The sequence below is a fragment of the Antennarius striatus genome, chromosome 8, assembly GCF_040054535.1.
Source record: "Antennarius striatus isolate MH-2024 chromosome 8, ASM4005453v1, whole genome shotgun sequence".
NCBI lineage: Eukaryota > Metazoa > Chordata > Actinopteri > Lophiiformes > Antennariidae > Antennarius > Antennarius striatus.
In genome coordinates, this window is record NC_090783.1 from 5,009,253 (window position 1) to 5,036,601 (window position 27,349).

The 27,349-nt window shown below is 43.6% G+C and overlaps 1 protein-coding gene across 1 annotated transcript in view; it reads left to right on the plus strand.

Annotated features, from left to right (window-relative positions):
• The first annotated feature begins 313 nt into the window (after nt 1-313).
• The window catches only part of znf827 (zinc finger protein 827), a 57,777-nt gene continuing 30,741 nt past the window's right edge, over nt 314-27,349 (plus strand). The window contains exons 1-4 of the mRNA XM_068322370.1: nt 314-538; nt 17,996-19,288; nt 21,398-21,570; nt 21,871-22,363. Coding sequence (XP_068178471.1) covers nt 496-538; nt 17,996-19,288; nt 21,398-21,570; nt 21,871-22,363 — 2,002 coding nt within the window. The 5' untranslated portion in view covers nt 314-495. The remainder of the gene's footprint in view (nt 539-17,995; nt 19,289-21,397; nt 21,571-21,870; nt 22,364-27,349) is intronic.

Genomic DNA, 27,349 nt, shown 5'->3' on the forward strand with positions numbered 1-27,349 from the left:
CTTTGCGTATTGAAACACATTTTTCTTTTTTTCCGGCTTACACACCCCGTAGGCTTTGGGGGGCACCTTGTCCGCTGCTCTCGGGGGCGAGCTCCCCGAATGAGTGCGTGCGTGCGTGCGTACGTACGCGCGCAAGCGTGTGTGCGCGAGTGTGAGCGCGCGCGTGTGTGTATGTGAGCGTGTGCGTGCGTGCGTGCGCGCGCGCGCGCGCGTGAGGCTGCTCTGCTGTTGCTGCCCTTTGATCCCTGCATTAGTGTTAGTTAGGAGCTCGGAGACACACTTGCACCGAGAGCAGCCATAGTCAAGACACGGCAACAACAACAGCGGCACCTCCTCCGCTTGTGTTCCCTTTCCCAACAATACACTTTAAACCGAGCAAAGCCAGGTGCACGACCAAGTCCCTGCCATCACTTGCGCCTCCAGTCTCAATGGGAAAAACCTTTTTTCTTCTTATCCCTAAAACAAGGACGAGAATGTGATTAAAAACGGGGGAAAATGCCAAGGAGGAAGCAGGAGCAACCCAAGCGCCTGCCTTCACGTAAGTCGTTCGTTCGATTTGTTCGTTTTTCACAGCTGTCCGTGTGTTTTGCGCAGTAGTTTAGGGTTAAAGAGGTGAAACAGACAAAGACTCGGCGTAGGTTATTTCTGCCTTTTTAGGTCCGAGAGAGGCAGCCATGTTGTAGTCGATGGGTAACGTTAGCTAGGCACTGAGTGGATAAATGATACGTGGCTTTATTAAAGAGTACAATCGATAAAAGGTCCGATTCCGCTAAAGGTTGCGGTCAGTCGGCATACGTGTTGGTTGTGTGTGTGTGTGTGTGTGTGAGGAATAACGGCAGAGCCTTTTCGGTAACGTGTTCACCGCTGCTAGGTGGCTTTTCGGGTAGAAAGGGGAGGATCTGCGAGTCTGGCCGCAATAAAATGAAGGGTCAGTCGGATCAGACAAGCCAGAGTCTGGCTACCCGAACCCGAATGTTCCTAGTTAGCAATAGCGCTATCTAGCAACCGTCGGTAAACTTCATTTCCTCGGCAATAAACGGCTAACTTTCGCCTCATAGTTTCGCTTCCAAATAGCGGAACTGAATTTTGACCGTCGACTTTTAAAAAAAACAGAGTCGAGAGATTTTTTTTTTTTTTCCAAGCCAATACATTTTTTTTTTGCTACCCCTCCCAGTCTGCATGCAGGCTATGTCAGAGCCATGGTCGGTCACCTGAAGTTCAGGGTCCCCCCCTTCCCTTTGCAGCCATTCATTGCAGACAGACTACGATCGATAACGCGGTTAGAAAAGGGGAAACGACAGTAACGGTCAGCGACGTTGTTGAAAATAAAATAAGCGACGGCAAAAACGTAAAGCTTTCTCAATACCATCGGAGTCGATTTTTAAATGGGATGTTTGTTTACTTTTGTACGTTTGACCCGTCGTATCTTGGACGTTTCGTATTGTGCCTTTATCAGTCCAAATAATGAATAGCTGCAGTAGCACACTCTGGCCACTAGAGGGTCGCTGAGATGGAAGTGAGCAATGACAACCGTTATTAAAGGAATTATCCCAGAATTACTTTTTTCCCCTTCTTCTCTTGATCATTTCTGCTCAGTAAATGCGGGAACGAACAGCTCTATTAATCATTGGTATGCAAATGTAACAAACAATTGTGTGATTTATCTTTAAATCAACGGCAGCTCGGTACATTTATCTTAAGACACTATCTTCTTCATTTATAAAAATGTCAGACTATGCCAGCTGTTCAGCATAAACAGCACTTGTTTGAAAGGTACTTTTTTGTGTTTTTTTGAGAAAATTAAAAAAGTTGCACTTTTTATTTGTATAGTTTGAGAAATTAATAAACTTCTGCATCTGTGCCAATTTATCAATTCTGTCACATTAAGTTAGATGTACATTAGGGTAATTCCCAAGCTTCATGGTAGTGTTTACAGAAAAATGTATAAAAAGGAGGAGCACTCGTATTCTGCTCTTTTTCCCTGGTTTTCACAGATACACCCCAATTTACTGATAATGAATTAATAATTGATCTATTACTTAGTTGTTTGACCTAGGGTTGAACCTGATAAATTGTAGTGGTGAGTTGAGAGTCATAGAGGTGGAGTCTGGATGACTGACTCAGTGTGTGTGTGTGTATGTGTGTGTGTCTGTGGGTGTGTGAGAGAGAGAGCAAGAGAGAGAGAGAGAGAGAGAGAGGAGGTATTTGGACAGTCAGCCCTACCTGATGTGCTATATACATAGTACATAAACCACTTAAACCACGTGTTTCAAGTGTGCAGAACAGAGTCAGGATTTTAAACTAAACATTAGTCATTACAACATTGTTACAGGATGTCTTTGAGAAGCACTATCTGCTAAAAGGTACACCATAGAGGAAAGTATGGCCTGATGACATTCAGTTGTATTTTTTGCGTTTTTAAGGTGACTGTGAAGGTTCTTCATCTTCTCCATGGACAGTTTCTTAAATGTTACATACTACTGCTGGCTCAGCACAGACATAAAGGATTTTTGTTGCCCAGTGTATGGCATATTATGATGTACCACTGTTGACAGGGGCACATGTTTATCAATCGTTTCTAAGTAAGGTCAGTTGACTCAAACTGCAAGGAAACTATTATACATTTTGTGTTGTGTAGCAAAGCAACAATTGTACCCTGGAGTTTTCGTCACACGTCCAACAGTTCTCGTCTTTCAGCCAAGAAGACCAAAGTCAGCCCATGCCAACCTTTCAATTAAGCTTTGTAATTAGTCTAACTCCTCACCCACAAATCTGAAATCATGTACTCCTGTGTAAGCGCTGCTCCAGAGCATTGCTGCACCCGTGTTCTTGGCTTTGAATGAATACGTTTTTTTCTTGTTTTTTTTTCTCCTCTCATTCTGGGGGACGTTTCCCTCGTCAGTCAACGAACTGCCGCAGAAAAGTATGAATTTGTCAAAAGCTTTTTTGCGCTTTGTTTTGCATCTTCCCACTCCAGAATTGAAGTGTCACCTCATGCCATTTGCTGTCAGTCTGTGTGTTTTCATTATTCAGCCAACAACACCCTGGTGGTGTGCCAGCCAACAAGCACAATATCGAGCTTCAAATCTCTTCATCTGTGGTGAAAAAGGGCAATCTAATACACTGGCTTTAATGCTGAAGGTGCTTTATCTTAGTACGGTCCCAGATATATGGGCTGTGCAATGCAGTGTCCTATTGTCTGTAGCACAGCTTGTGAAAGGAGACCATTGCTTAAGTGTTTCTGCACGGTATGCACATGTGAAAACGAACAGACAACACTTGTGTGTTTGTGTATGTGTGTGTGTCTGTGGGTACATAAACTGGGCTATGGAGGTCACAGTACAGTATGGCGCCTTCACTCTGACAAGTAAACATGACCTTTGGTGCCACAATGAAAGCTGCCATTCTTTATGACCTTGCAGCATGTTATTGTTTGTGTAATTCTGCAGCTTTATTACTCACTCTCAAATATAAGGGTTAGTGACAATGCTTACAAAGACTTAATGTTTGTAGTTTAAATAATTTCATTCATTTAGGCACCTTCTAAAAATGTAGATGTTATAAGCTGTATTAACAAATCCTCATTTATAGTTTTGAACTACTCATTATGTTGCTCTCAGAGCAATTTAAAGGAAGTTGGTGAGTGTATTAAAAACACAGACCGACTTCGAGTTCATATCATAAAGCCCGGCCCTTAAGTGTGAGGTGGAACACTCGTATTCTGCTCACTTCTCCCCAGCTTATCAACATTTGGAATGGAAAGACTTTTAACATTTCTGGACAGATTTTTGCTCCTCTTCATCAACCAATAGCTGACTGACTGGGTGGCTCTCTATCTTGCTGTAATGGCAGGTCACTGGCTTCCTTCCACTTGCTATGATTATAATGACCTTGGTGGGGCTGACGCTTAAAAACATTGGTTTAAGGGGAAAGGAAAATGAGAGGAGGTTTCCATTTCACTCTTGGCATAAAATTTGTGGCAAATTTCTGCCAAGAATCCCTCACCTCTTCATGGCTGATTCGTGCCCCCCCTTCAACTGAACTGGGGTGATCTGGTGATGTTGGGCGAGCAGAGCTCAATCTAATAATGATACACAGGCCTAACATAAAAATGTATTAAAGTCCAGGGGGAAATTAATTAAAGGCCAGGGGAAAGGTGATGGATGTGTCACCTTCCATACACTGTCATGGATGGCATAGAAACTGGCTTTCTTTTCCACCCACACAGAGTATATGAAAACACTGACTGTTAATTTAGTTGGGTAAGGTTTGTTTGACCTGGTTTCAAAGAAGTGGTTAAGCCTCAAGGTTTGGACCTTATACACAAATATTAACCGTATTCACGACTTAAGAAGATTGGCGCATTTGCAGAGTGGTGGTTTATCAGGTCAGCAATAAGGCTCAGGGTTAATACAACTTGAAAATAAATACTTTGTTAAAATTCATTCTCCCAGTCTTTATTCTTGTCTTTATTCTTGTCTTTATGTTACACAAGAATAAAATTAAATCGTTGAAATAACATTTCAAATTGTGTGACTATTTATTAGCTGAAAGACATAATACTGTTAGAAATTGGAAATTGTCAGTCTTTGTATCTGTATGTCTAAAGCAAAATATCATGAGTTTTCTCGTTATTTCTCCGACCAGCACTGTCCTGTTAATCACATCAAATTCAGTGTTTTGTACCACCTGCCTGAGCTTTTGTGCAAATTGTGCTATACAGTATATATAATTTTCTGCTTTACTAAGTTGAGAATCTTCTATTAAGACAACATTTTTTTCCCTGATGTGTTTTTTATAGTCTTAGCAGGAAAGTTGCACTCGTGTCTGAGTGATTTGCTGCACCTAAGCTCTGCTAGACAGTTTTTGATTTTTTTTAGAAATGAGAATGAAGACGATAAACTTTAAAATTTTAGCAAAAATGGAGCAACCTGAGACTTCCCAGGCACAAAAATTTCTCAAAGATTTGTATAGTTAACAACATCCTGTCCCAAAGTCCGTCATTTAGAAACATCCTTGGAAAAGAGTGGTCTTCAGTGGATGCCTGAAGATCACATTCTACTAATATCTTGTTTTGAATGAGGTTTGAAGAAAATGAGTTTCTCAGGTTGAATGACCCTGTACTGAGTTGTTGCATTTCTTGAGAGTTCAAAGATGAGTTGTCCAGAGTGATATGACTGTGTCCTCTACTTCTGCATCCACGTTCTATGTAGATCCAGCCCCGTGATGTCTTGTGAACCCCAGCACAGTTACACGTTTGCATCACAGGGTCATGTGGATTTCTCCTCCAAAACAACGATTTTCCAAAAGCAATGAATAACAGGAACAATATGGAGATATATTTACCATATGCAAATTTAGAGGAGAATACAGATAGCATTCACCGCTTCTTCCTCCTTGACAGTGTTCTGTGATCCTATATCTTAATTCAACTTATGGAATTTATGTAATTTCCCCACGTATTTCAGTGTTCACTGACAAACCACCTACAGATGCTTATCTCATAAAGCACCAATTTTCTTTCTCCTAGAAAATATTTTGGGTCAGTGGAAGGAGACCAGAGTGTTTAATAATTTAGCATTCGGCAGAAGAGCTGATTAAGTGTTTATATGTGCATGTAAGAGGCTAGAAGTCTGAAGTAGTTCAACACAGCCTGATTTTACACAGTTCTGTATTCACCAACCGGTAGTGTTACAAATGCAGTATTAAACGAATGCATATTAAACGATATTAAACGAATATTAAATCAATTAAACAAATATTAAAACGAATGCAAATACAAATGTAATATTAAACTCCATTTCTTTGGTGAGTCCAGAGTAACGTATGTTGCTCCGGATATATTCTATGGAGAAGATGAGCCACTTTCATTAACCTTAGTTAATTTACATGTGAAGAACAGTAAAGATGGAACCTACAGTTCCTACCAAGATACAATCATAATTCTAACACAACAATTTCCATGGAAGCTACAAAAAAAACAAGCAGTTTAAATTTCACACTTGCAAAAAACATAACCAGGAAACATTGCTGAGATGTGTTAAAGTTTGCTGAAGCTTTGATCTGCTCAAGATGGTCGCCCTTGAAACTCACATTTCCACAGGAGAAACAAAAATAAAAGTTTGTTGGAAATGTCTTAATGTCACAAGACATAGCTATTTATCACAGTTAGTTTGGCAAATCTACAATGTTGGGATTGTGATATATGGTCAGAAAAACCTAAGACCAACATTGCTGGTACTCAACATCACTGTCCAGCTCGAATTAGGATCTTAAAAATTTAAAATTTTAAAAAATTGATATAGAACTTGAAACAATAACTTCTGATTGATCTTTTTCTGCATATGATCAACTACCTTTTCTTGTTCAGATATTAGTTTGGTAACTTCGAACTGCCATCTTGAAGCAGAGCATCCTTTGTGGTGCAAAATCCCATCAGGTAACCGTAGTCTTCCTGATGCCTCCACTACAGTACCTGCCTGTCTGCCTCGTCTCAATCAGACCTCCTCTATGTGGAATGGAAGTACCTCAGCCTTGGTAACGATTTTTCCCGTGTTGACAAGTCACAACATGGAGATCTACAGCTTGGAGAGCAGCCCTTTGGCTACGCAGAGCCCTGCTTGCACTGAGTAATAGCAATCTCACAGGAGTTGCAGGCTTTCAGCTGGCAGCAGTTCATACGGAACAGCTCGCCGGTGCAGCTGGGAAAGACAGAGCAGAGTGGAGAGGGAGAGAGGAGTTGGTGGTGGTAGCAGCGGAGATGGAGGGAGGAAATGGAGAGGAAGAGCTGTTAAGAGCTTTGGGCGGTTTCTCTGTTGTTGTACCACACAAGTGCATCCAGGCCCTGCAGGACAAGCCTTTAACAGGCATGAGGGATGGAGATCATGGGAGGAGAGGAGGAGGAGGAGGTGGTGGTGGAAGAGGAGGAGGCGGAGGTGGTGGTGGTCTGGGGAGCTGAAGCCGGCCAGTCGTGCCAGATGCCCGCTCTAAACAGGGATGTGATTTATTGTTGGACTCATGTTTCACTCCAAGAAAGACAGTAAAATTACGCTGCATGGCTATAAAGAACTTCATCAATTGTCTTCGAAGAAACGTCTCCTGTTGACCGTGAAGACATTTCAGGAACATATGGAAAATTTTAAACTTGTATGTGAAATTGGGAAGTTTGAGGTTTAAGGGGACATATGGTTTTAGTTTTTTGGGTGTTGACTCTGCTCTGGTTGTTGCCTTCTGACAGTCCTTACATATTGTACACAATAAATTGTCCATATAGCTACTTTTCAGAAAGTGGTAATTCAGTATAGGTCATCAGAGTATGTATATTTGCTCGGGGGCTCAAAATGGCTTTTGGCCAACACGTTGATCTTTGTCGCCCTTGCTGAGTGCACTCTGTACGGTGCAGTGCTATGAGATGACCTCACTTCCTGTGTGGGTAGAGGAGGGCAGGAGGCCTCTTACACTCACATGCACACAGACATTCTCTCCGAAGAGCAGCCTGGCTCTAGTTAGACTTTAGTGCACTACCCAGGCGAACCCCTCTCTCCTCTCGGTGTGGAAGTGTTTCCACATTTGCACATTTAGGTAGTCAAGAGCAAGGCACAGGCTAATGTCTTTAACTAGCTGGGCTAAAAGCTGTCTGTCCTCAGCTTTTTTGGGCAGTAGGATGAGTTTTATAGGGAGATTAAAAGTACAGGAAAGGAGGGGGGTGCTGTGACAGATACAAGATAGTAGGATCGTAAGGAGGTGACAGCTCTCTAGGGAAACAATATATCACGCCTAAAAGGAAAGTGGAAGTGTTTGACTGCAGGACAAAAGTCCAGATAAGTTAAAATCATTGATGTGATGTCATCTGTGAGAAAGCAATTGCCAGTGCCATGGCAGATTATTTATGATACTGAAAATACAGGTGAGCATCTTAACTAATTCATTGTTTCAGAGGAGGCTTCCCCATTTGCACTATGTAATTATTGCATCTCCTCATGCATTAAGCTAACAATGTGACTCGGGTCTCATCCTTTCATTGTTTACCAAGGGCATTTGGTCTCTTGGTTTTACCCTTGTAGGGCTAATGAGATTATCTAATCACTGGGTGTTTCATCGTGTGCGTGGAGCCCCGTTGTTTATGATACCTGTAAGAACCATAACTATAAGTAGACATGAATTAAGATCGTCAAATTAGCAGAGTAGGATAATGAATGAATGGAATTTTGGGAGCAAGCTGTTCTAAAAATAACTCAATCAGATGGTTCAGCTCATGAAGGCCCGTATGGTCCTACTGCCCATGAGTGTTTTGAATGGGGTCCATGTTGGCTCGGATTGCCATGTCATTAATCCCTTGTACTCTACAGGGGAGTGGTCAGCAGCAGATGTATTTGCACTTCCTCCAGAAGGTTTTCTAGATTAGCACAAATCCTCCCAGAAAAACCGTTTAAAAACCTCATTTGGCACGCACCGCCAGACTTTGTACTCATAGCTAGCCAAAGACGGGCATCCCTCCCTCTCTACATCTCATTCTCTCTGACCGTGTTTTTTTTTTCATCCCCACGTTGTGGTTGTCAGCGCTTAGCCCCATGTTGATTTGGACAGGCCAGTGTAATTGTTTGGAAGCTCGGTTCTGTCATTTGAATGTAGCAAGCAGCCACTTTGCCAGTTTCAGTGGTTTGACCTTGTTGTACCTGCCAGCCAGAAATGAGATCATCAGAAGAGTAGACGAGAAGCTGACATCTCTCCTCCACCTACCCGTGGCTTTAAGTGATGGTTGTCATAGCAATCATTATGCCACAGAACAGACTCAGTGGGTGAACGATTGCTTTGAATGCGGCAGCCTCAGGTCACAACCTGGTTATGACAGAACAGACAGACCTATGAGGGCTGCAGCACTGTGTGCATAAAGTAAACAGCCACATCGCATGTTCGCTGCATATAGATTTCAGGCGGATATTGAAATTACTGAGGCAATGTGTGTTTATGTTATACCTTGTCGAAGGCGATGCAGGTATTGCTGTAATGCAGAGGCATACGCAGACCAATACCTCTCATTCCCATCAGTTGCCCTGGCCAGCATTTAACATGGAGATTGGAAACAGAATAAGCTCCCCCCCCATTCTCACTGGACCTGCATGTAAATGAGGTTAGCGGTTAGCATTTCCTGCTGTGCCATAGCAATTCTTCTCTCTCGCTCCCTCTCTTCTTTTTTCTTTTTCCAATAATGGCCTTAAAGTGCTCCCCTCTTTCCTGGGATAGGGACCGGGACCAATGCTGATTAGTGTCCCTGTCCTAAGTGACAGGCTAAAATCCAAGCAGGCACCGCCTTGGGCGCCCCTGCCAAACAGCCATCAAAGCAATACCACCCAATAAAGAGGCATCTTCTCCTCCTCCCCTCTCAAGATTCTCTCCATTTTTCTGTCTTTTTAGCTCATTTTCTCGTTCTCCCTCGCCCTGCATTCTAAGTGGCTGTAATAGAATCCTGAACGCTCTACATGCTTCTAACACACTGTCCCCATACATTCACTCACATATGGAATTACCTTCCACTCTACCCCCACCTCCCACCAGACTTTTCTTTTTTATCCCTGGGTGGACTGGCTGTAATAGAGCTGAGTGTCCTTTTTGCCAGTGGGGCGATTTACAAACAATACATGGACGCTGTACACACTCCTACCTTCTACCCTCCTACTCTCTCACTTTTCTTTTCCACAGATACACAATTTTCTGTGTGAGAAGCTTCGGCATGGCAGAAAATCTACTCAGCGGGGTGATGGCCTGTTCTTTTTCTCACTTGTTCCAAGGAATGTACCCTGTCTATAGAAAATGCAAGGGTGACAGCCTCGTCTTGTTGAATGAGGTTACTTTGTCAAACGAAAGACAAAATAATAGGGTCTGACTTTGGTGTCAGGTGGGTCATAATTAGCAGTTTCCAAAACCACATGAAACTGCTCTGAAGCTTTGACAATTTTTCTTGATCTAAAGCAAGCACGCAAAGGGCGGGGGGGGGGGGGGGGGGTGAACGACAGGCGTATGCTAATTAGTCAGCAGAGGAACTTGTGAAAATGTACTTTCTGTTATTATGTCTCCATAGTAGCTGAAATAAACCAATTATTGTCAAAAGCCTGTAGGAAACTGTGTAGACATTATACTGTGAATCAAACACATCACGGCAAATTAATGTCAATCAAAATGTAAGACCACACGGTCTGTTTTAAATACACATTTTCACACGTGTACAAGGAAAAATGACAAAGTTTATTTCTGCCATATGCTGTGTTTGAAAATGTTTTGCATTTGTTTGCCTTTCATAATTTTTTTGGTAAAGGATGATGCTACCCACATATGGCTATTCCTTTGAGATAACATATCCCAATGTAAACAACTTATAAAATCAAGAGACCAGTGTATATTGTGTAGTGCGCTGAGACACCGCACTGTCAATGGTCCCCATTTATCTAGACAATCAGTCAAATTTTAACACAAACCTTTGGAACGTTTCATGATTGTAACTGATAGTCAGCATTTTTTTAAATAGAGGCTGGCCAGTTGATATGATATCACTCTTTGCAGCTAGAATGATTTTAGGGAAAAGAACTGTTCAAAAGATTAAAACCCACAGATTTTTTCTTTGAATTAGATGTTTGGTGTCCGATAAATTCAAAGACTGCTCATTTCTAGCAGTTTTTTTTTTCACAAGCGTGGAGTGGAGGAGGTGATATTAACCAATTAGTTGGATACCCCTATTCCTGCTCCAAAATATCATTATTATATAGGCCTTTAAAAAGCCACTATTGGCAGACCTTTAGTTTTAAATACTGAGATTAGATTTCTGCTGCTGAGTAAATGGCATCTCGCTGTTAGAGCCGTTAAAGCGCTTCTGTGTTTTGGTCTTAGTCCTTGTACCCTTTGGATGAAAACCTTTTGCAAACATTTGTTAAATTCTCCCATCTGCATTGTTTATCTGGCACAGGTTTTACGGTCAATGCCTATCCTGACTTCCTGGCAGGGATTGAACCACCAATCCATCCGGTGGACTGCTCTGCCCTCTAACCTGCTCCCTAGAAATTCAATAAAAAAACATGACTAATCGTTTCCAAAAAAATCCCACAAACAGGAAAGGGGTAATTCATAGTAATGTATAATATTTTGACAGAATTTTAGGATAAAATGTACTAAATTGCCATACCAGAGCCAGTCGATTTTCCGTATTTGTTTATTGGGAATTCCAGTGGGTCAGTTTGAATGTTTTTCACCTTATAATTAGTTAATTATTGCCTCTTTGCTGTGACGCACAATCAGAATCAGTAATACCCTCGTGCTGGTCCAGGGTCCTGTCTTCTGAAGAGCTATTTAGACGTCTCATGTCATGAACACAAGAATGTCCGTATGATAATAGCTCTGACTGCCGTATGTTTGTCAATACTAGAAGTAAGCTTAAAGTCTTTACAAAAGCACCTTCAATTACTACCAACGCACTCGATATGCATAACTAACACGAGGACAAAATAAATGCATGAATACAAGAATTGGTTAAAAAGCATTACCATCATGTAGAGTATGACATCATCTTACTGTGTTGTGAGTGCTATTGTAAACAAAATCAATAGAACTGTGGAAAGTTCAGTTGTGAGAATATTGGAATGTGAATTTTGAGTCTTCATACCAAAATCAGGCATTACAGGGGAAAAGTCAGTAATGCTGTTTTTTTGACTGCGGGTAGCATGTTAAGACAGCATCAGGGTAAACAACAGGAATGGTCATGTTGTGGTGGTCAATTGTGGAATTATCAATTAAACCTGAAAACAGCCACTTTAAGAAAATTCTTGAAATCCTTGAAGACTTGAATTGGCCCACCATTCTAGGAAGGCCTGTGGTGCCTTTATTACATCTCTTGCAAAGAAGGCGTGATGGGCATTTGTTTAGTTTCCCCTCTGAGGTGGCAGTGGAGGGAGCAGTAGAGGAATTGAAATTCTTTGTCAATAGGTTGAGGAAAGACAAGTTTTAATTGCTGTGCAGTCACTCAACGTATCAAATATTTGAGGGGGCACAGATTTGACCCTGCGCTGATCACCACAAGGCCTGATGTGATGGGAGCGCAGCCTTTGATTTATAGGGTACTTGATTTGTCAGATTAGCCAAAAACTCTGGCAAATAGTTTTCTGTCTGGTTATGTTAAGCAGTAGTTTCTGACAGCTGTTGAAAGTCTTATTTCCGGTTGCACATGTTGGAAGAAAGGAACTTAATAATACTGGAATTGTCCCTGATACTTTCTTCTGTAGTTGTGGTTACCATTCCCTATGATTGTCAGTTGCACTTGTATCTTATATTTATGAGTGCGTACGAAAGGAATAAATTGTTCCACACTGCTGACCACTGAAACACTACCAGCGATGATATTTCTAGTTTTCTTTTTCTGTTAATCGACAAATAGTTAAGATAGTATGTTAGTGAAAATCTCTGAGGCTCATCCCTGCTGACATTGGACTAGACATGGGCAAACTTCTTAACAGGTCACCAGTTCATCACAGGGCCAACTCATAGAGAGACAAACAACCATTCAAACTCGTATTCACAGAAATAGGCAATTTACCAATTCACCTAAATTGTAAATTCTTAGACTTTGGATGGAATCTGGAGGACCCGGTGGAAACCCATGCAGACCTAGAGAGAGAACATGCCAAATGCCTTGTTTGAACCCAGAATCTTCTTGCTGTGAGGTCACCGCTGTACCACAATGCCTGCATGAAAATTATATGTTGTTCTTCAACTTCTGAAGAACAAAAATACACTAAAAGCTCAACTAGGACATTGAAAGTCTTTGACAGTGTAGTGCAGTAATTAAACTGACTGCCCTTTGTCACTCACTTGAAATGGAGATAGAGATGGGATTTGGACAGTCTTCTGCGTACTAAGCTTTTTAACATGTCGGTGCTGTTTTGGGACAGTGACAGCTACCGTTGGCCTGTTTTCACTCCCCAATTAGCATCATTAGCTGGGTGATGCAGCTTGCTCAAAGCCTGGGATGTACAGTAGATTATTCCGAGAATGATAATCCTAATCATTTTACTGAGATACTGTGTGTTGGATAGGCTATAAAAGCTAATAGCGATATAGCTACATGTTTCTTGCTGGGCAATTAGATTGTCTTGCAGGCATGAATATTCAGACATTTGCATTGGGATTGTCGTTACATAAGCAGTGAAAATGTCTTATCAGGAAAGTGTAAAAACATGTTGCTGCCCCCTGCTGCAGTGGAACTATTTATGTTATATGATATTTGCCGGAATAGATCAGAATTTTGAAAATTAGATTCTGATTTTGTAAAAATTTAGCAAGTTGTTAACTAATTTCAGTCCAGACTGGCTGACTCCACATGAAAGAATTTCACTCATCAAATTTAAATGTTCTTACTCCAAAACTATGGATCCATGGCTTTGATGGTACGTTTGAGTTCAAGACCAATTTTTTTTTTCTTGAGATGCTTAAAATGGAAAGGAAAGATAAACCAGGGGGTAAAGTGCATTTCATCTGCAATGAGGAATTTCAGAGGTCTGGGGCTCTCAGTCGTCTCAATCTCTTCCAAGAACACTTCTCCTTCCTGTTTCACCTCTGGCTTGCCGCCTAAAGTACCCACAAACCACGAGGCCACGGCTGAAAATACACAGATGGTAATTTGCACATCATTTCAATACAACTCAACCATCGATATATATAGCCTGACTGCCCTCACTGATAGTATGACTTCACCTCAAATTCCAAATACAATATAGTCTCTTTATGTCTTTATTACATACAGTACTGCTAGATTGAAGTTGATAGTGTTGAGACCAGGTTTTCATAATTTTGAATGTCTTAACATGAATTATGACAAATATGGAAATAAATATATAAATAAGTGTCCAAATAAGTGTCCGGGGATAGGGTTTGTCTCATGATGAAGAAGGTGTGGTGTGGCTTCCCAAAGTCCATCAAACCTCCACCAAGTACAAAGTGAGGAAGTGACCTTCTCCATCACACGTTATTTTCCTTCGGCGCTCACATATCTCGGCCTGTAATCTTGCTGGTGGTCACGTTTCATCAATATATAATTTTTTGCAGAATTTTCTACTGTGGAAGAACAGAAGCATTCAGTAGATTGATGGTGCATCCTTTTTTATGGGAGGAGAGGGGAGTGTGTCTGCTCGCCCCTGCAGAGTCATTTGGGATTTATTCAGAGCATCTGTGTTTTATTCATTCTCAACATTTGCATCATTGGTTATGGAGGCATGAAAAAGAGGGGCATGAATGAAGTGATACATGTACAGGAAGAAACAAAGTATGTGAACATGAACCAGATTGAGTGAGAGATTATGGAAAAGTGATGGGAAGTGATGCGGTGTATCCCAATTATTGGAATTAATGGAGGATGTGAGCCCGCCAGTAGAGCGTTTCTTCAAACATATTGTCCAGCAGGCGCTGGTATAGCAGCCCCGACCGCTGGGCGTGTTCATTAGCATAGCCTATGGCCATGGCAACCCCCACCAGGGCACAGCCGGACACTTAATTACTGCCGTGACTCCTTCTCCCCCAAATCCATACTACCGCCTTCCTTCCCATGTCCTCACCCCCCTGCTCTACCTCCTTAACCCACCCGAGAGACACAGACATGTGCCAACACCCCCCACCCCCATCCCTGTCATAGTAGGGGTGAAGACAAATCATTTTGGCATCATAGCTGTGTTTGTATGTTCATGTTATCACATTTTATGGCTTTGCGGTCAGCAGTCTTGGAAATTTTAGCGATTCCCTGACCTACATTACGTCCTTGTTGCCCATGCTTCCTCTCTCTCTTGGTCTCTGTTATTGTCATTGGTATATTAGCTCATGGGCATGATTCTCATTTTGACATCAGCCCAGTATTGATGCACCCCTGTCCAGCCTTAATCGGCTAATGGCCTCCTCTTTATCCTGCCTGTCTAAATCAACCCCCTCCCTTCACAATCCCTTTATCTGGCCATTCCCTTCCTTCCTCCCTTCCTTCTTTCCTTCCTTCCTTCCTTCCTTCCTGCCTTCCTTCCTTCCTTCCCTCCTTCCTGCTTTCCTGCCTTCCTCCCTCTGCCTTCACGTCTCCTCTCTCCTACCCAGTTCAGGCCTGGGGTCACTGAGGCTAATTTTCATGCCTGGCTAAGTTACAGAATAGTTGTGTGTGTGTGTGTGTGTGTGTGTGTGTGTGTGTGTGTGTGTGTGTGTGTGTGTGTGTGTGTGTGTGTGTGTGTGTGTGTGTGTGCGTGCGCGTGAGTGCGTGCGTGCGTGCGTGCGTGTGCGTGGCACATGAGAAAGAGATGTTAGTCAGCAGCCTCACACAAGTCATGCAGAGGGTGACCTCCTGACCTACCTTCACTCCAGTCCCTTCGCTCTCCCCTTTGCCTGCATTCATTCTGTGTGACAAGAAAATGTGTGGCTATGTGTGTGAGTGTGTGTGTCTCTGTGTGCACACACAGCCTGCATGTACACCTCTCTGACCTAGAAAAGCCACAGCCAAAATAGTCCTGCCAAGTTCACAAATGTAGATTGTTGACAGCACTGCATGGCCAAGCGATGAACCAGTGCACTACCTGAGACGTAGGACTGTTTATAGCTGTAGTTACAGACTGTGAGCTCCCTGTCTCTTTTCCTGACAGGTTAACACAACACACATGCTCAAAAACACCGCTAAGTTGCAGAGGTGCTACATCGAAATATTTTTAACTGCTCGGAGCACATCTCTGTTCAGTCTCAAGGCAGTTTATTCTAGCCAGTTGCAGAGCCTCACAGCTTCCCCGTTGCCTCAGCTTGCACTCTGACTTGTTATGGCTCTCTTTTTGACTGTAATGTGGTGGCGCTATACATCCCTGTGGCCCAGAGAGAAAATCCCTCACCGCTGCAACACTGAATCAACCATGTGTGAGTGATAACAGATCCAGACTGCTGAGCACCCCGCAGCTGTTTGTCTCAACATGCAAGCCATATCCGCCATTACACCACTAAATGGTTGCCTCTCAGTGGCAGACGCTTGCCGCCTCAACCCGTACCCCACACCTCCATCACTTGGTGGAGGAAGGTGGGGAGGGGGGTTTTAGTTACTGTCGCTGAGGCAGCCACCAAACCGGAGGTATAATTGTTCAATGGAAGCAAGAAAACATTACAATGCAGGTTGAACATATATGTGTACATGCATATGTTTGTCCCCCCCAGACAGCATCAAGTACAGAGCTCAGACCAATCCCCTTTAGAGTTTGGGCCGGAGACTGTGACCTTGGAAAATGTCATTCTGCCTACAGGCTGGTTTTCCGGTGACACACAAATCTATGGCGGTGGAGCGTATCAGTGCACTGTAGCATTCTGGCAGATGCGTAGTGGTATAGTGTTGCCTCCAGTCGCACCTAACCCTTAGGTTTTAAGAGTGAACCTTGAAAGAAAGAGTTCAGCCTCAAAGCTTAGACCTTGGGTCAACAATCCAGTGATTTCCCTCTAACCACATTACAGCCATTAGTGGCTCTCTCTGCTTTTTGCATGTCACATAGAAATGGGTCAAGGCCTGCCCTGCATGACTCACTGGCTATTCTCCCAGCTTCCCTCTCCTTTTCTTTCCTCTTAACTCGACTCAGGTGGGAATAATGGCTCCAAGGAATATGGGAAATTAGCTTCACAATCAGCGCATCATCTCATTTTCATTTCTATACACAGTCAAGAAATTGGAAGGGTCAGGGGTGCCTCCGTGCTCCATGTGCCTTATAACCTGTGTTGTTTGTTCAGGTTGGATGTGGATTAATGGTTGTTTTCCAAGGTTCGTGAGACAATATTATAGCATGATCCATTATGTTAGCTTCTGGCATCTGACATTTTGTGTCGGACTTTCAGTCACATGTTGCTGACAAAATGTGAGACGGGGGAGTTTCTACGTGTAAAACAGAGATGAGAAGCTGTCCTGCTTTATGTCTGCTGCAGCAGGTGAGCAGCGGTCACTGTAGATTGTGATTGTGGTCACCTTTGTGGACCACGGCTGGCCAGATGTCAGGCAACTCTAATGATCCCAACAGGTTGCTGGGTTGGGTTGCCTGGCAACCATTTTGTCTTTGACTGTAAACACAAGAGCAGAGACCCACCAGGCCCCTGGTTGGGGTCACGGGGGGTTGAACACAGCTTTTGGTGCATGTGGATATATGTTGGTGTGGGAGACATCTGAAGTAATTACTTTTTTTTTTTTTGCTTTGTGTTTTTTGTGTATTAGTGCAAATGCTTTGTCAGGAATTGAAGCCACTTCCTTTTTTAATCGTACTTTGTGAGGTTATGTACAGTAACCCAAAGGGAAGGAGGAAAAAAGTCAGCTCTGACGTTTTGCTTTGCCCAGGCTTGGTGCTTTTGACATATTCTTATGGAGGTTTGTTAATATGTATCAGGAATATTCACTTTTCTTTGTTCGCCCTTGTCTGGCAAGCTGTAATGTTTTGCTTATGAATATTGATACATGAAGTGTATATTAATGACCCTCGGTGACCTTAACCCTATCCTTATTGGCTCCCCGGTGGTATCTACAGGCTCATGAATATTAATCTATTTCTGTAACCTCCATTACCCTAATCTTTGCTGTCTCGCCTCCCAGAAGGACCCGTTGTCATGGTAACCATTTTACTAGACTCTTCCAGACCAAGGGTGGGAAAAATATGTTTAAAAAAAGGACAGAAAAATCTAAATTACTCAAACATCTTGGATGCGCCTTGAGGAAACCTGCCATTATATAAGAAAGAGGATGAGCTTTTTGTATTTTAGTGGTCTTCATGCAGTTGGGGCAGTTTATGAATGTTCAAATTTGCAGTCGCAATCAGTCTTCTGATTGATAATCGTCTGATATGTCTCACACACACACACACACACACACACACACACACACACACACACACACACACACACACACACACACACACACACACACACACACACATGTTTTTTTGCATTGTACATAAATTATTTGTCCCCATTCTTCTTCCAGATGTGGACAGTAATGAGGAAGGAGTGCCTGATGATGGTCCGGTGGAGGAGGAAGGCTGGTTTGGGAATGCCTCTGACACTCGCTCGGAGTCTTCATCCTATGGAGACACCCAAGATGAGCTACTCCTTCCTAGGGGCTCCTCTCCTGATGAACGGCCTGGAGTTAGTGCTGGGTCTGTGGACAAAGACACCTGTGGAGGCGAGAGCTCATTGGGTTGCTCCACACCCGTCCATCGTGCCTCTTTGGAACTTCTTGGCCTGGATGGAGGTGCTTTCTCGGCTCAGGACACCCTGTCTTCAGTGGTATCGTCGCTGTACGGCGAAGCAGCATCATGTGCCCTGGGGAAACCTCTCAGCAGCAATCTACGACGCCTCCTAGAGGCTGGGTCTCTGAAACTTGACACCGCTGATCTCCTGGGTCGATCATCCAGGGGAGGTGCCGGGGGAGATTCTCCACCAATAGGTCTTGCACCACCTTTGACTCTCTCTCCATCTTCCCACCACGCGCAGCAGTTAAGTGCTCTTGCCCGCAAACTGGCCAACAACAACAACAACAGCAGCTCCGCCTCACCAGCCTCCTTGGCACCCTCGATCACCAACATTAAGCAAGAGCCTCTTGACCACTTTAATTCTGTCACCCCTAGCAATGGCGGTGGCTTCGTATGGGCAGGTGTTTCGGACAAGTGGCCACCAGCCAGCTGCTCCACGCCCTGCGGCTCCAGCCTGTCTCCGGACTCTGCGATCCAGAAGTTGAAAGCGGCAGCGAACGCTGTACTTCAAGACAAGAATGCGGTGGCCTCCTCCTCTACAACCTCATCGTCCTCCTCCACCTCTGCCTCCTCTGTGGTACCCTCCCTGGGGGTGGGTGGTCGAGGAGACGACGTGGTACGTTTCGATGCCTTCAACTCCCCGTTCAGCCCCCAATCGGCCAGCTCCACCCTCGCAGCGCTTTCCAAGAAAGTCAGCGAGCGGAGCCAGGCGTCGTCGATGACCAGCGCTTCTTCTTCTTCTTCTTCTTCTGACCACCAAGCCTCAGCCAGTTCCTTTCTCTCGCTCGTGTCAATGACCTCCTCCGCTGCCTTGCTCAAAGAGGTGGCAGCCAGGGCAGCTGGAAACCTGCTCGCGGAGAAGAAAGATGGTTCATCTTTAGCGACCACCGGGGTCCTCCAAGAGGATGTGAAACCCCTGTTGGACAAAAACCAGAAGGCTCCCACGCCCTCGACACCCACCCAGAGCCTAGAGTTGCTGTTGCCTTCTACTCCAAAGGCCAGAGGCAAACCCAACAGCCAAGCAGGTAAATAATACATGTAGATCAGTTACTCACTATGAATGAGTCAGTATAATACCACACCTGGGCAGATAAGGTTGGGTCTCAATCGAGACGTAGTGGGTTTGTGTCAAACACTGAATCGTACTGCAAAAGTTCAGTGAAGTAAAATGGCTTTATGAATGACTAGAAAAAAGAGACTTATAAAGGTTATAAGTGTTTTCAGCTGCTCTGAAAATTTGAACATTTTTGTTATTCTGAAACATTCTTCTTTCTTTTGACAAATAATTGGAAAATACTTCCTGAAATTCAAGTGAAACGTTCCCTCTCTCGGTGTAGCTCTTCTAAAGTCAGGCAATAGCAAAAGTAATTTCACAAAATGCGTAATAAATGTTCCAGACAAATTCACCCACACTGGTAAGAGCTATTGTTGTGGAATTAAGATGTTTTCTATGTCAATTACACTCAAAAGAGCACAATCCGGAACTTCCATGACATGTTTTCTCTAGTATTGTGATGGTTTTCTTCTCACCTCGCTGGTGCTGAACTTGCTAGTGGTGTAGCCTCGGCTTAACTGTCAGTGGAGGAGAGAACATAGCCAAGAGAAAACAGCCCTGGCTGGCCTTCTAGTCTGGGAAATGGTCTGTGGGCTCGACGGGGGGTTCCGACTGAGACCTCACTGCCTTCCCAGACCAGCTCGTTTGTGCTCGGATGTGCATGCTGCCAAAAGGGGGCTGTTAGTGTGTGCTCGACACAGTGGGGAGCCCTGGAGTCCATATCCATCTCGGCAGCCTCCTCCTGGCTTCGACCCCCACTAACCAGAGCCCTCTGCACTGATCACCACAGCAGACTTAAGGCCAAATACATCATACTTTCCACTGACTGGATACAGATGCATTCTCACACATGCACACACTCGTTTTGCTCCCCCTTCTCTTGAGCTGTCTCTCAGTTGCTCACGAATGGCCATGCAGTATATTCTGTAAGTGTGTACTCAGATGTAGACGTATAACCCAAACAAGGGTGCACACAGAGATCTCACTCTTGCAGAGAGAGAGAGAAGGAGAGAAGGAGAGAGAGAGATGGCTTGAAAGCGCAGGCTTTCGCCTAAGTAGCCTTTGGGGGGAACAAAATGTTTTCAGCGAGATGGATGGGCCCTTTTGAGGGATTGTGTCGCAACCCCGCCAAATCTAAAATGGCTGGATCAAATTGACTTCTGATAGATGAGGCAGTCGATGTAATATTCTGTGATCTGCATGCTAAAAAGGGGGTCTGCTCTAACCTGTGAGCTGTCAAGGTCGAGCGGCGCTGTAAAAATGCAGGTAGTTGTTTGGTCGCTAGACTGAAAAATGTGACCTTGATTATTGACTGTCATGTCTTGTTTTATTGTCGTCCCTTGCCAGTTCCACTATAAAACTGGACTGCCTGAGTCTGTTGTGCTCTTTGAATGTATAAGCAAAGATTATTTCCTTGTTCTAAAATTGCCGTTGTGATTCGATACAAACATACATTTAGATGCCCAGGATAGGAAATTCACAAATGTCTAATTTTTCCTGCTTGTTTTCCTGCTTCTCTCAACTCGTCTCCGAATAAGCAAAAGTCATTTTGGCGTCATGATCTGTGCTGTGCTCGGAGAGGTTGAGCCGCAGATGGCAGTTTATTGTTGCAAATAGGCAGTCTCGAGGTTTTACACCTCAGGTCAATGAATGGCTGAGCACAGTAATTTTACCAAACACTGATTACCAGATGTTTTCAAGGAACAGCACTGGAATACTTATGAAGCCATCCTGACAGGCCCTTGTAGAATTTGTAATGCAATCATGCCTCTTTCTAATAAGACCAATTAAACTGTAATGGATGCCAGATATGAAGCCAACAACAATAATCGGGATATTAAAACATGCTTGAGTTTTTACTTCCATTGTCTCTTTGCTTCCAGCTGGCATTGCCCTTGATATTTTTCACACTTCTGTGTACAATAGCTGTCTCTCCAACTTTAGTCTGTGTTTTAAAAGCATGTTCTTTTTTTCGGAAGCATGCCACATTTTTTCCACACACCAAAGGACTGATGACTGGCTTTCAACACAGTTCGAATGCTCTTTCTATACAGTGGTAACATTCTTTGTTGCTCTCAAGGCTCTCCTGAGGATGGTGGCAAACCATTCCAGTGTCCTGTGTGTGGACTGGTCATCAAACGCAAGAGCTACTGGAAAAGACACATGGTGATCCACACAGGCTTAAAAAGTCACCAATGTCCCCTGTGTCCCTTCCGCTGCGCTCGCAAAGACAATCTAAAGTCCCACATGAAGGTGAGAAGATACGAAATTTCTTCGTCTTTTGACATCGCAGCCCTCATCACCCTCACCCACATCGTTTTTCATTAGCCGCTATCATAACTCTTGGAATGTAATTGTTAACATTAAAGAACACGCATGCTTTAGTTAAATTTGTAATGTACCTACTAATTGGAATTATTAAACTACGTGTGTGTTTTAGCCCTTCACTTAGAAATTTAACCGTGATGAAGAATAGGGCTTTTTTTCCCCCTTCATATCCTGTAGGGTCATGAAGAAGTGACTTGGTGCTTTAAAACTATCCTCCTTTTCCAGGTACATCAGCACCAGGACCGGGGCGAGACGTTTCAGTGTGAACTTTGCCCCTTCACCTCTTCCCGTCACTTCAGCCTGAAGCTTCACATGCGCTGCCACCAGCACTTTCCCCGCACGGACGTCAAGGTGAAAGAGGAGCACACCACCGACACGGAGGGAGAGGGCTCCCTGATGGGCGACAGCGGCTCGGCGGACCTGAAGGGTACGGAGGCCTCCCCACGTTCAGACACTCAGCAGCAGACTTCGCCTCTGGTCGAGGCCTCTTCCAATCACATCCACATCAAGGAGGAGCCACAGGAGAGAGACCTGTCCGTGCTCTCGCCCTTCAGCATGTGCAGGGACCGTCCCAGCAGCAGCGCCAACTCCCTGGACCTACCCGGAGTTGGGGTAGGAGTCGGGGTCAGATCCAGTCCTAGTGGTCCAACCACGGCCTCCCTCTTCAGCCCTGACATCAATACCAAGACGGCCACTGACCTGCTTATGAAACTCTCAGGTTAGCGCAATTATTTTATAAGAAGACTAGGAGGAACCAGTGTAAATTCCACGATAAAGCAATAATATCAGACTTCAAAGCAAACATATGAAAACAAATGTATTGGTATTATAAACCAAGCGCACCCGACGTAGTCAAAAATCAACGTGGTGACGTAACGACTTTGTGTTGGCAAATCGTGGATTGGCTGGACGGCCATTGCAAAGCCGTAGATGAATGTTAGCAGGCTAACTAGAAAAAGAAAGCTAACTAATGGTGATATTGGGAAAGGAGCTGACGTTAAAGGAAAAGGCACCTTTCAAAAGAGAAAGTGGAAAAGAAATTTTAGAGAAGCGATAGCTCTGTTAGCTGACTACATAAACAGAACTGTATGTAGTTACTTAAATACCGTTTTTGTCAGATGCCCGAGGAGCATTTTGGATGCTACATCGATTGTCCTATTCCAAACGGAAAACATACCTGGACAGACTGTTTGTGCTAGCCAGCTAGTTTCACTCAGAAATCATTGCTGTCGTTTTGGCTGTTTGGACTTTCTGCTCAAAAACATGAAAATTGTTGAAACAGTTATGACACTCTAAAATTATGTTAACTGAGAAGTAAGTCCGTGTATAGTTATTTCTTCTCCTAACATAGCAGATGCCTTAAGCCATAATGTTCAGGAGAGTCTTTCTGGTAGATGCGCCGTGATTAGTTGGGCGCATGATTGACAGGTAGTGGGTGGAATTGGTGACAGCGTGACACTTTTCAAGTGAGCTTATTCAAATATATAGGTGGGGATCAATGAAATTAACCAGTAGTTGTCTTTCCTGACAGGGAGCTACTAGATTGGCAGCAGGAAGGAAATAAATATTAGGAATGATGTCTAGAAATGTCATCAGATGATTGACCAATCTTTTGGAATGATATTGAATAGCTGCAACTAATAACATGAAATAACTGAAATGTATGTATTGGATACACGTCTATGTTTGTTTGTATTGGGGTTTTAAGACTTTAATTGTTATTATGCACATCAAGCACCTCAGGCATTACTTCACTTGTTCATGGGGATATTCACAGCCTTGATTTCTCTGTTTTTCCCATGAGCACAGTTGGAAAATAGGCCATGGAATTTTAGCCCTTTTCTCAAACACCACATGCCTTTTTAAAACTGATTAGAACAACAACGACCAAATTCAGAACCTTAGCCATTCCCTCCAGCCATAAAACCAATGAAGACAGAATTCAGTGTACTTGACTTATTAGATCATTGTGCTCACACACAGCCTTTAGAAAGACAAGCTTTTGTATCAATGAATTGTCAATCTAACTTTCTTCCCTGTACATAACAACGTCCGGACAGCATTGCTCAGCCGTTCAAAACCGCTGAGCTAACTTTGGCACGGCCACATTTAAAAGATGGCATCTTTTAGTGGCACCCTGCATGTGTTTTATGCCACTTTGTTGTATAATGTGTGTGAGTGTGTGTGTGTGTGTGTGTGTGTGTGTGTGTGTGTTTGTGTGTGTGTGTGTGTGTGTGTGTGTGTGTTTCAATGGGTGAAAGAGAGGAGACTTTGTTTGCATAATAGCCGAACATCGTCAGGCATCTTACTCCTCAGTGGAATGCTTGGCATCTGATATTGAGCTTTTTTTCTTACTTTAGTAGCTCCCTACCTTTAAATATTTCCACTATACGGCCAATGGGGAGTCAATTTCTTTTCCTTTGGTATTCATCGACTAAAGTGCACCTCATGCAGAGATAGTGTGTGTGTGCCATCATGATTGGTAGCAGCAGAGAAGAACACACAGAAAAATCAAGTGAAGTAGTCCTGCACAGGACTACGGTCATGACCTAAATCAGAGCGGTACAGTACGTCTGTATTTAATCTTACAGACCAGTGCTCTGTTTTTGAAATACATATTATGATATTACAGGAAATATTACATTCAGCCATCTTTTTTTTAGATTATATGTTCATCCAAGGATGAATGCTGCAAAGATTTAATTTCCTTCTTTCACACACACAATTAAAATAACACTTTATGACTGCCCAGTAGCACATTCCTTTCCTCTGCTGTTGGCTTCTGATTAGCTCCGTTGAAGCATTCGAAAGCTAAGTGATTTGCTCAAGGGCACCTCAACAATAGTTTTTGAAGGATTAGCCCCCCACCACCACCACGTCTTGTCAGTTGTCAGGGGATTTTAAGATCTGTAACCTCTGGCCATCTTTCTCTGGCTAACATCTCTCTTTGTATGTGTGCCAGTATTATTACAACTGACAAAATGGTGACAAATTTTATTCTATAGATTATAGATGTTAATCAAAATGAAAATGACATTGGTAGGTGTCAGTCTGGAACCCTGCATTGGGGGGGGGGTGTCACATACAGCTACCGTCCTTTTCAAAAAGCCAGTGTAGAAATGATCAATTTTGTCCTTTTTGCCCTATCTTTTTTTATTTTTTTTTGCAGTGGGTCCTGTGTAGTCGGTCCCCTGTAGATTAAACCCTGGGAATGTTAGTGTGGCTGCAATAATATTGTTCCATTCATGAAAAACTGAGACTTGAAATTCATCAAGTAATTACGTATTTTTATTTTGGTAGACCTGCAATATGATTTGCCATTTCTTGACTTGCGACTAACCAATGATTCTGCAGTATTTTGCAAACAAACTTCATGCATACACTGTTATAAGTCTAGCCAGGCTGTGTTTAGATGCATTTCACCAAGTTACGAAAAAAAAATCAAAATCAAAAGGTGAACTTGGAGACGATGGGAAGATTGATGGAAAAAGGTTAACCGAGGTTCAGTGTCAGGGTCGAGGCTACGGCTGCCACTCTTCCACTTAATGCTGTGTAATTAGATTGAGATCTTGAGCGAAGATGGGAGGAAAAAAAACCCTGGGAACATTAGATTAATTAAAAATGTATGCATAATTCATAATTAAAAAGGAATTCATAATTTGAAATGATTAGTGCCCTCAGCGCCATCCTGTGACCCCCACAAGGATGCAGAGGGACCGGACCAGCTTAGTTTACTCCCCCTCGATCTTGCACGTCCCAACTCCACATGGATGCCCCCTGGGTGCCAGTTGCACTTCACTCCCAGACTACACAATCAAAGCACGGCTATTCCCACAGGAACCAAGATGGCTCCACACAATGTCAGCCCAGTGTCAAGTGGCGGACATCTTAGCAGGGCGTCATTCAAGGAGAACGAGGTTGGAAACAAAAAAAAGGACGAGACGAGGTTGAACTTGAATGCACGACGATCTGTTTTAATGAATACCGCTTCTTTGATCACAAAGTTCTCCCTTTGTCGGAAAGGGGGTGGGCGGAGTTAAAGATAGTGGGTTATGAAACTGAGAGGAACCGGCCTCAGATCTTTCCGAGAGTTACCCATGTCACGGAGCAGCCAGAGAAGGAAGGTGAGGAAGTTTCTCCTGGGACCTCTAGACTATTTCTTTTGACCTCCCTGCCAACCCAGATTGAATGTGTACACGAGTAGCTCATCCCTCCTGCTTCTTGCACTGCTGTGTCGATGTCTCAGTCCCACAAGGGCCCCGGAAGAGGGAATGAAGTATATAAAAAGATGGAGAGGGAAAGATAAAAAAGAGACACAGGCAAGAATGCAACACAGTAAAGCATATTTCTCTTACCAAGGCCGAACAATCCTACATGTCTGTTTAGCTGTTTCTGGCTTCGTCCATGCTTTGTGGAAAATTGGTGTTGCGGTTTCCGCATGATTGATCTGCTCCGTTGTACGACTCTGACAGACATGAGCGAAAACATCCTTAAGAGAGGTAAAAAGAGGCACGAAGGGAATTGCATTGAATTCCCCAGGCATTTAAAGTCTGTGCATCCCTCTTGATCTCTTGACATAATAAGCATATCATTTTTTTCTAGTGCCTTTCTTTTTTGAGTGCTGCTCTGATAGCCTTAGTTTTTGTTTGGGTTTTTTTTAATCCTTGCATGCTGAAACAACTGTTAGCTATCCAGTGTGATCCACATTTTGATTCTGAGATGAAAGCAGCACAGGCACTTTGATATACCCAACCCCTAGTCTGTGCCCAGTGGACCCGGAGTTAATGAAGACAGTGGGCACTGCACACCCCCCACCCCCATCCCCCAACCCCCTATCCTCTGTGGTGACACAGGCACAACAAGCTTGACCCTGGCTTGGTGTGAATAATTGGAATGCAGGGGGCTGTGGGAGGTGTTGCATCTGTCATGATGCTACTGCAGTTGTCTTATTTATCCTTTTCCTGTGAGAGCATCTTGGATGTAGCGCTTTGCTACCGTGAAATGATTCACGGGCAGAATTTCAGCTCAATTCACAGAAATGTTAAGTACTATTTAACAGTTTTTTTCCCCCCTGCACGATCCTGTCATTGTTCTCACTAGATTTATTTTCTGTTGTATTTGAACGCAGCATGAGGAGCTTGTGTGTCAAAAAGCTTTCAGTTGACATGTAACATTTTGTTTTTGAAATGCCTCATTTTTGGTTTTGTCTCTTTGCGAACATCTAGATTTTATCTGCATGCCCATTACTTTTCCAGCTCTGCATGAATAGACACAGACAAGCCTTTTTATGTGTGACCTCCTGGTCCATACATCCCCACCGCAGCCATCAGTATCACTGTCCGGTGTCTAGCACTCTGTCAGCTATTGTTGGGCTCTCAACCTGCCCCACGTAGCCCTGTGCTTTTTTTTTTTTTTTTTCCTGTCGAGAGAAAACAGCAGCCAATTGTCAAAGGGGGAGCAGGCCGGCGTGACAGAGGTGGAAAGCTAATGAAGTTATTTGACGGCAGCCCTGGCCACAGAGCGAGAGGTGAGGCAGAGTGGACAAGCGCCTGGCAGCGAGACGGATGAGGCGTGAGAGAGGAGCGTGGCGAAAGGGAGAGAAACAGGCAAGAGAACGGCAATGGTGGCAGGTGTCAGAAGGGTGTGATAACTTGGAGACAAACTGATAGCATTGTCAACCCAGAACTACAACCAAGCCATACAG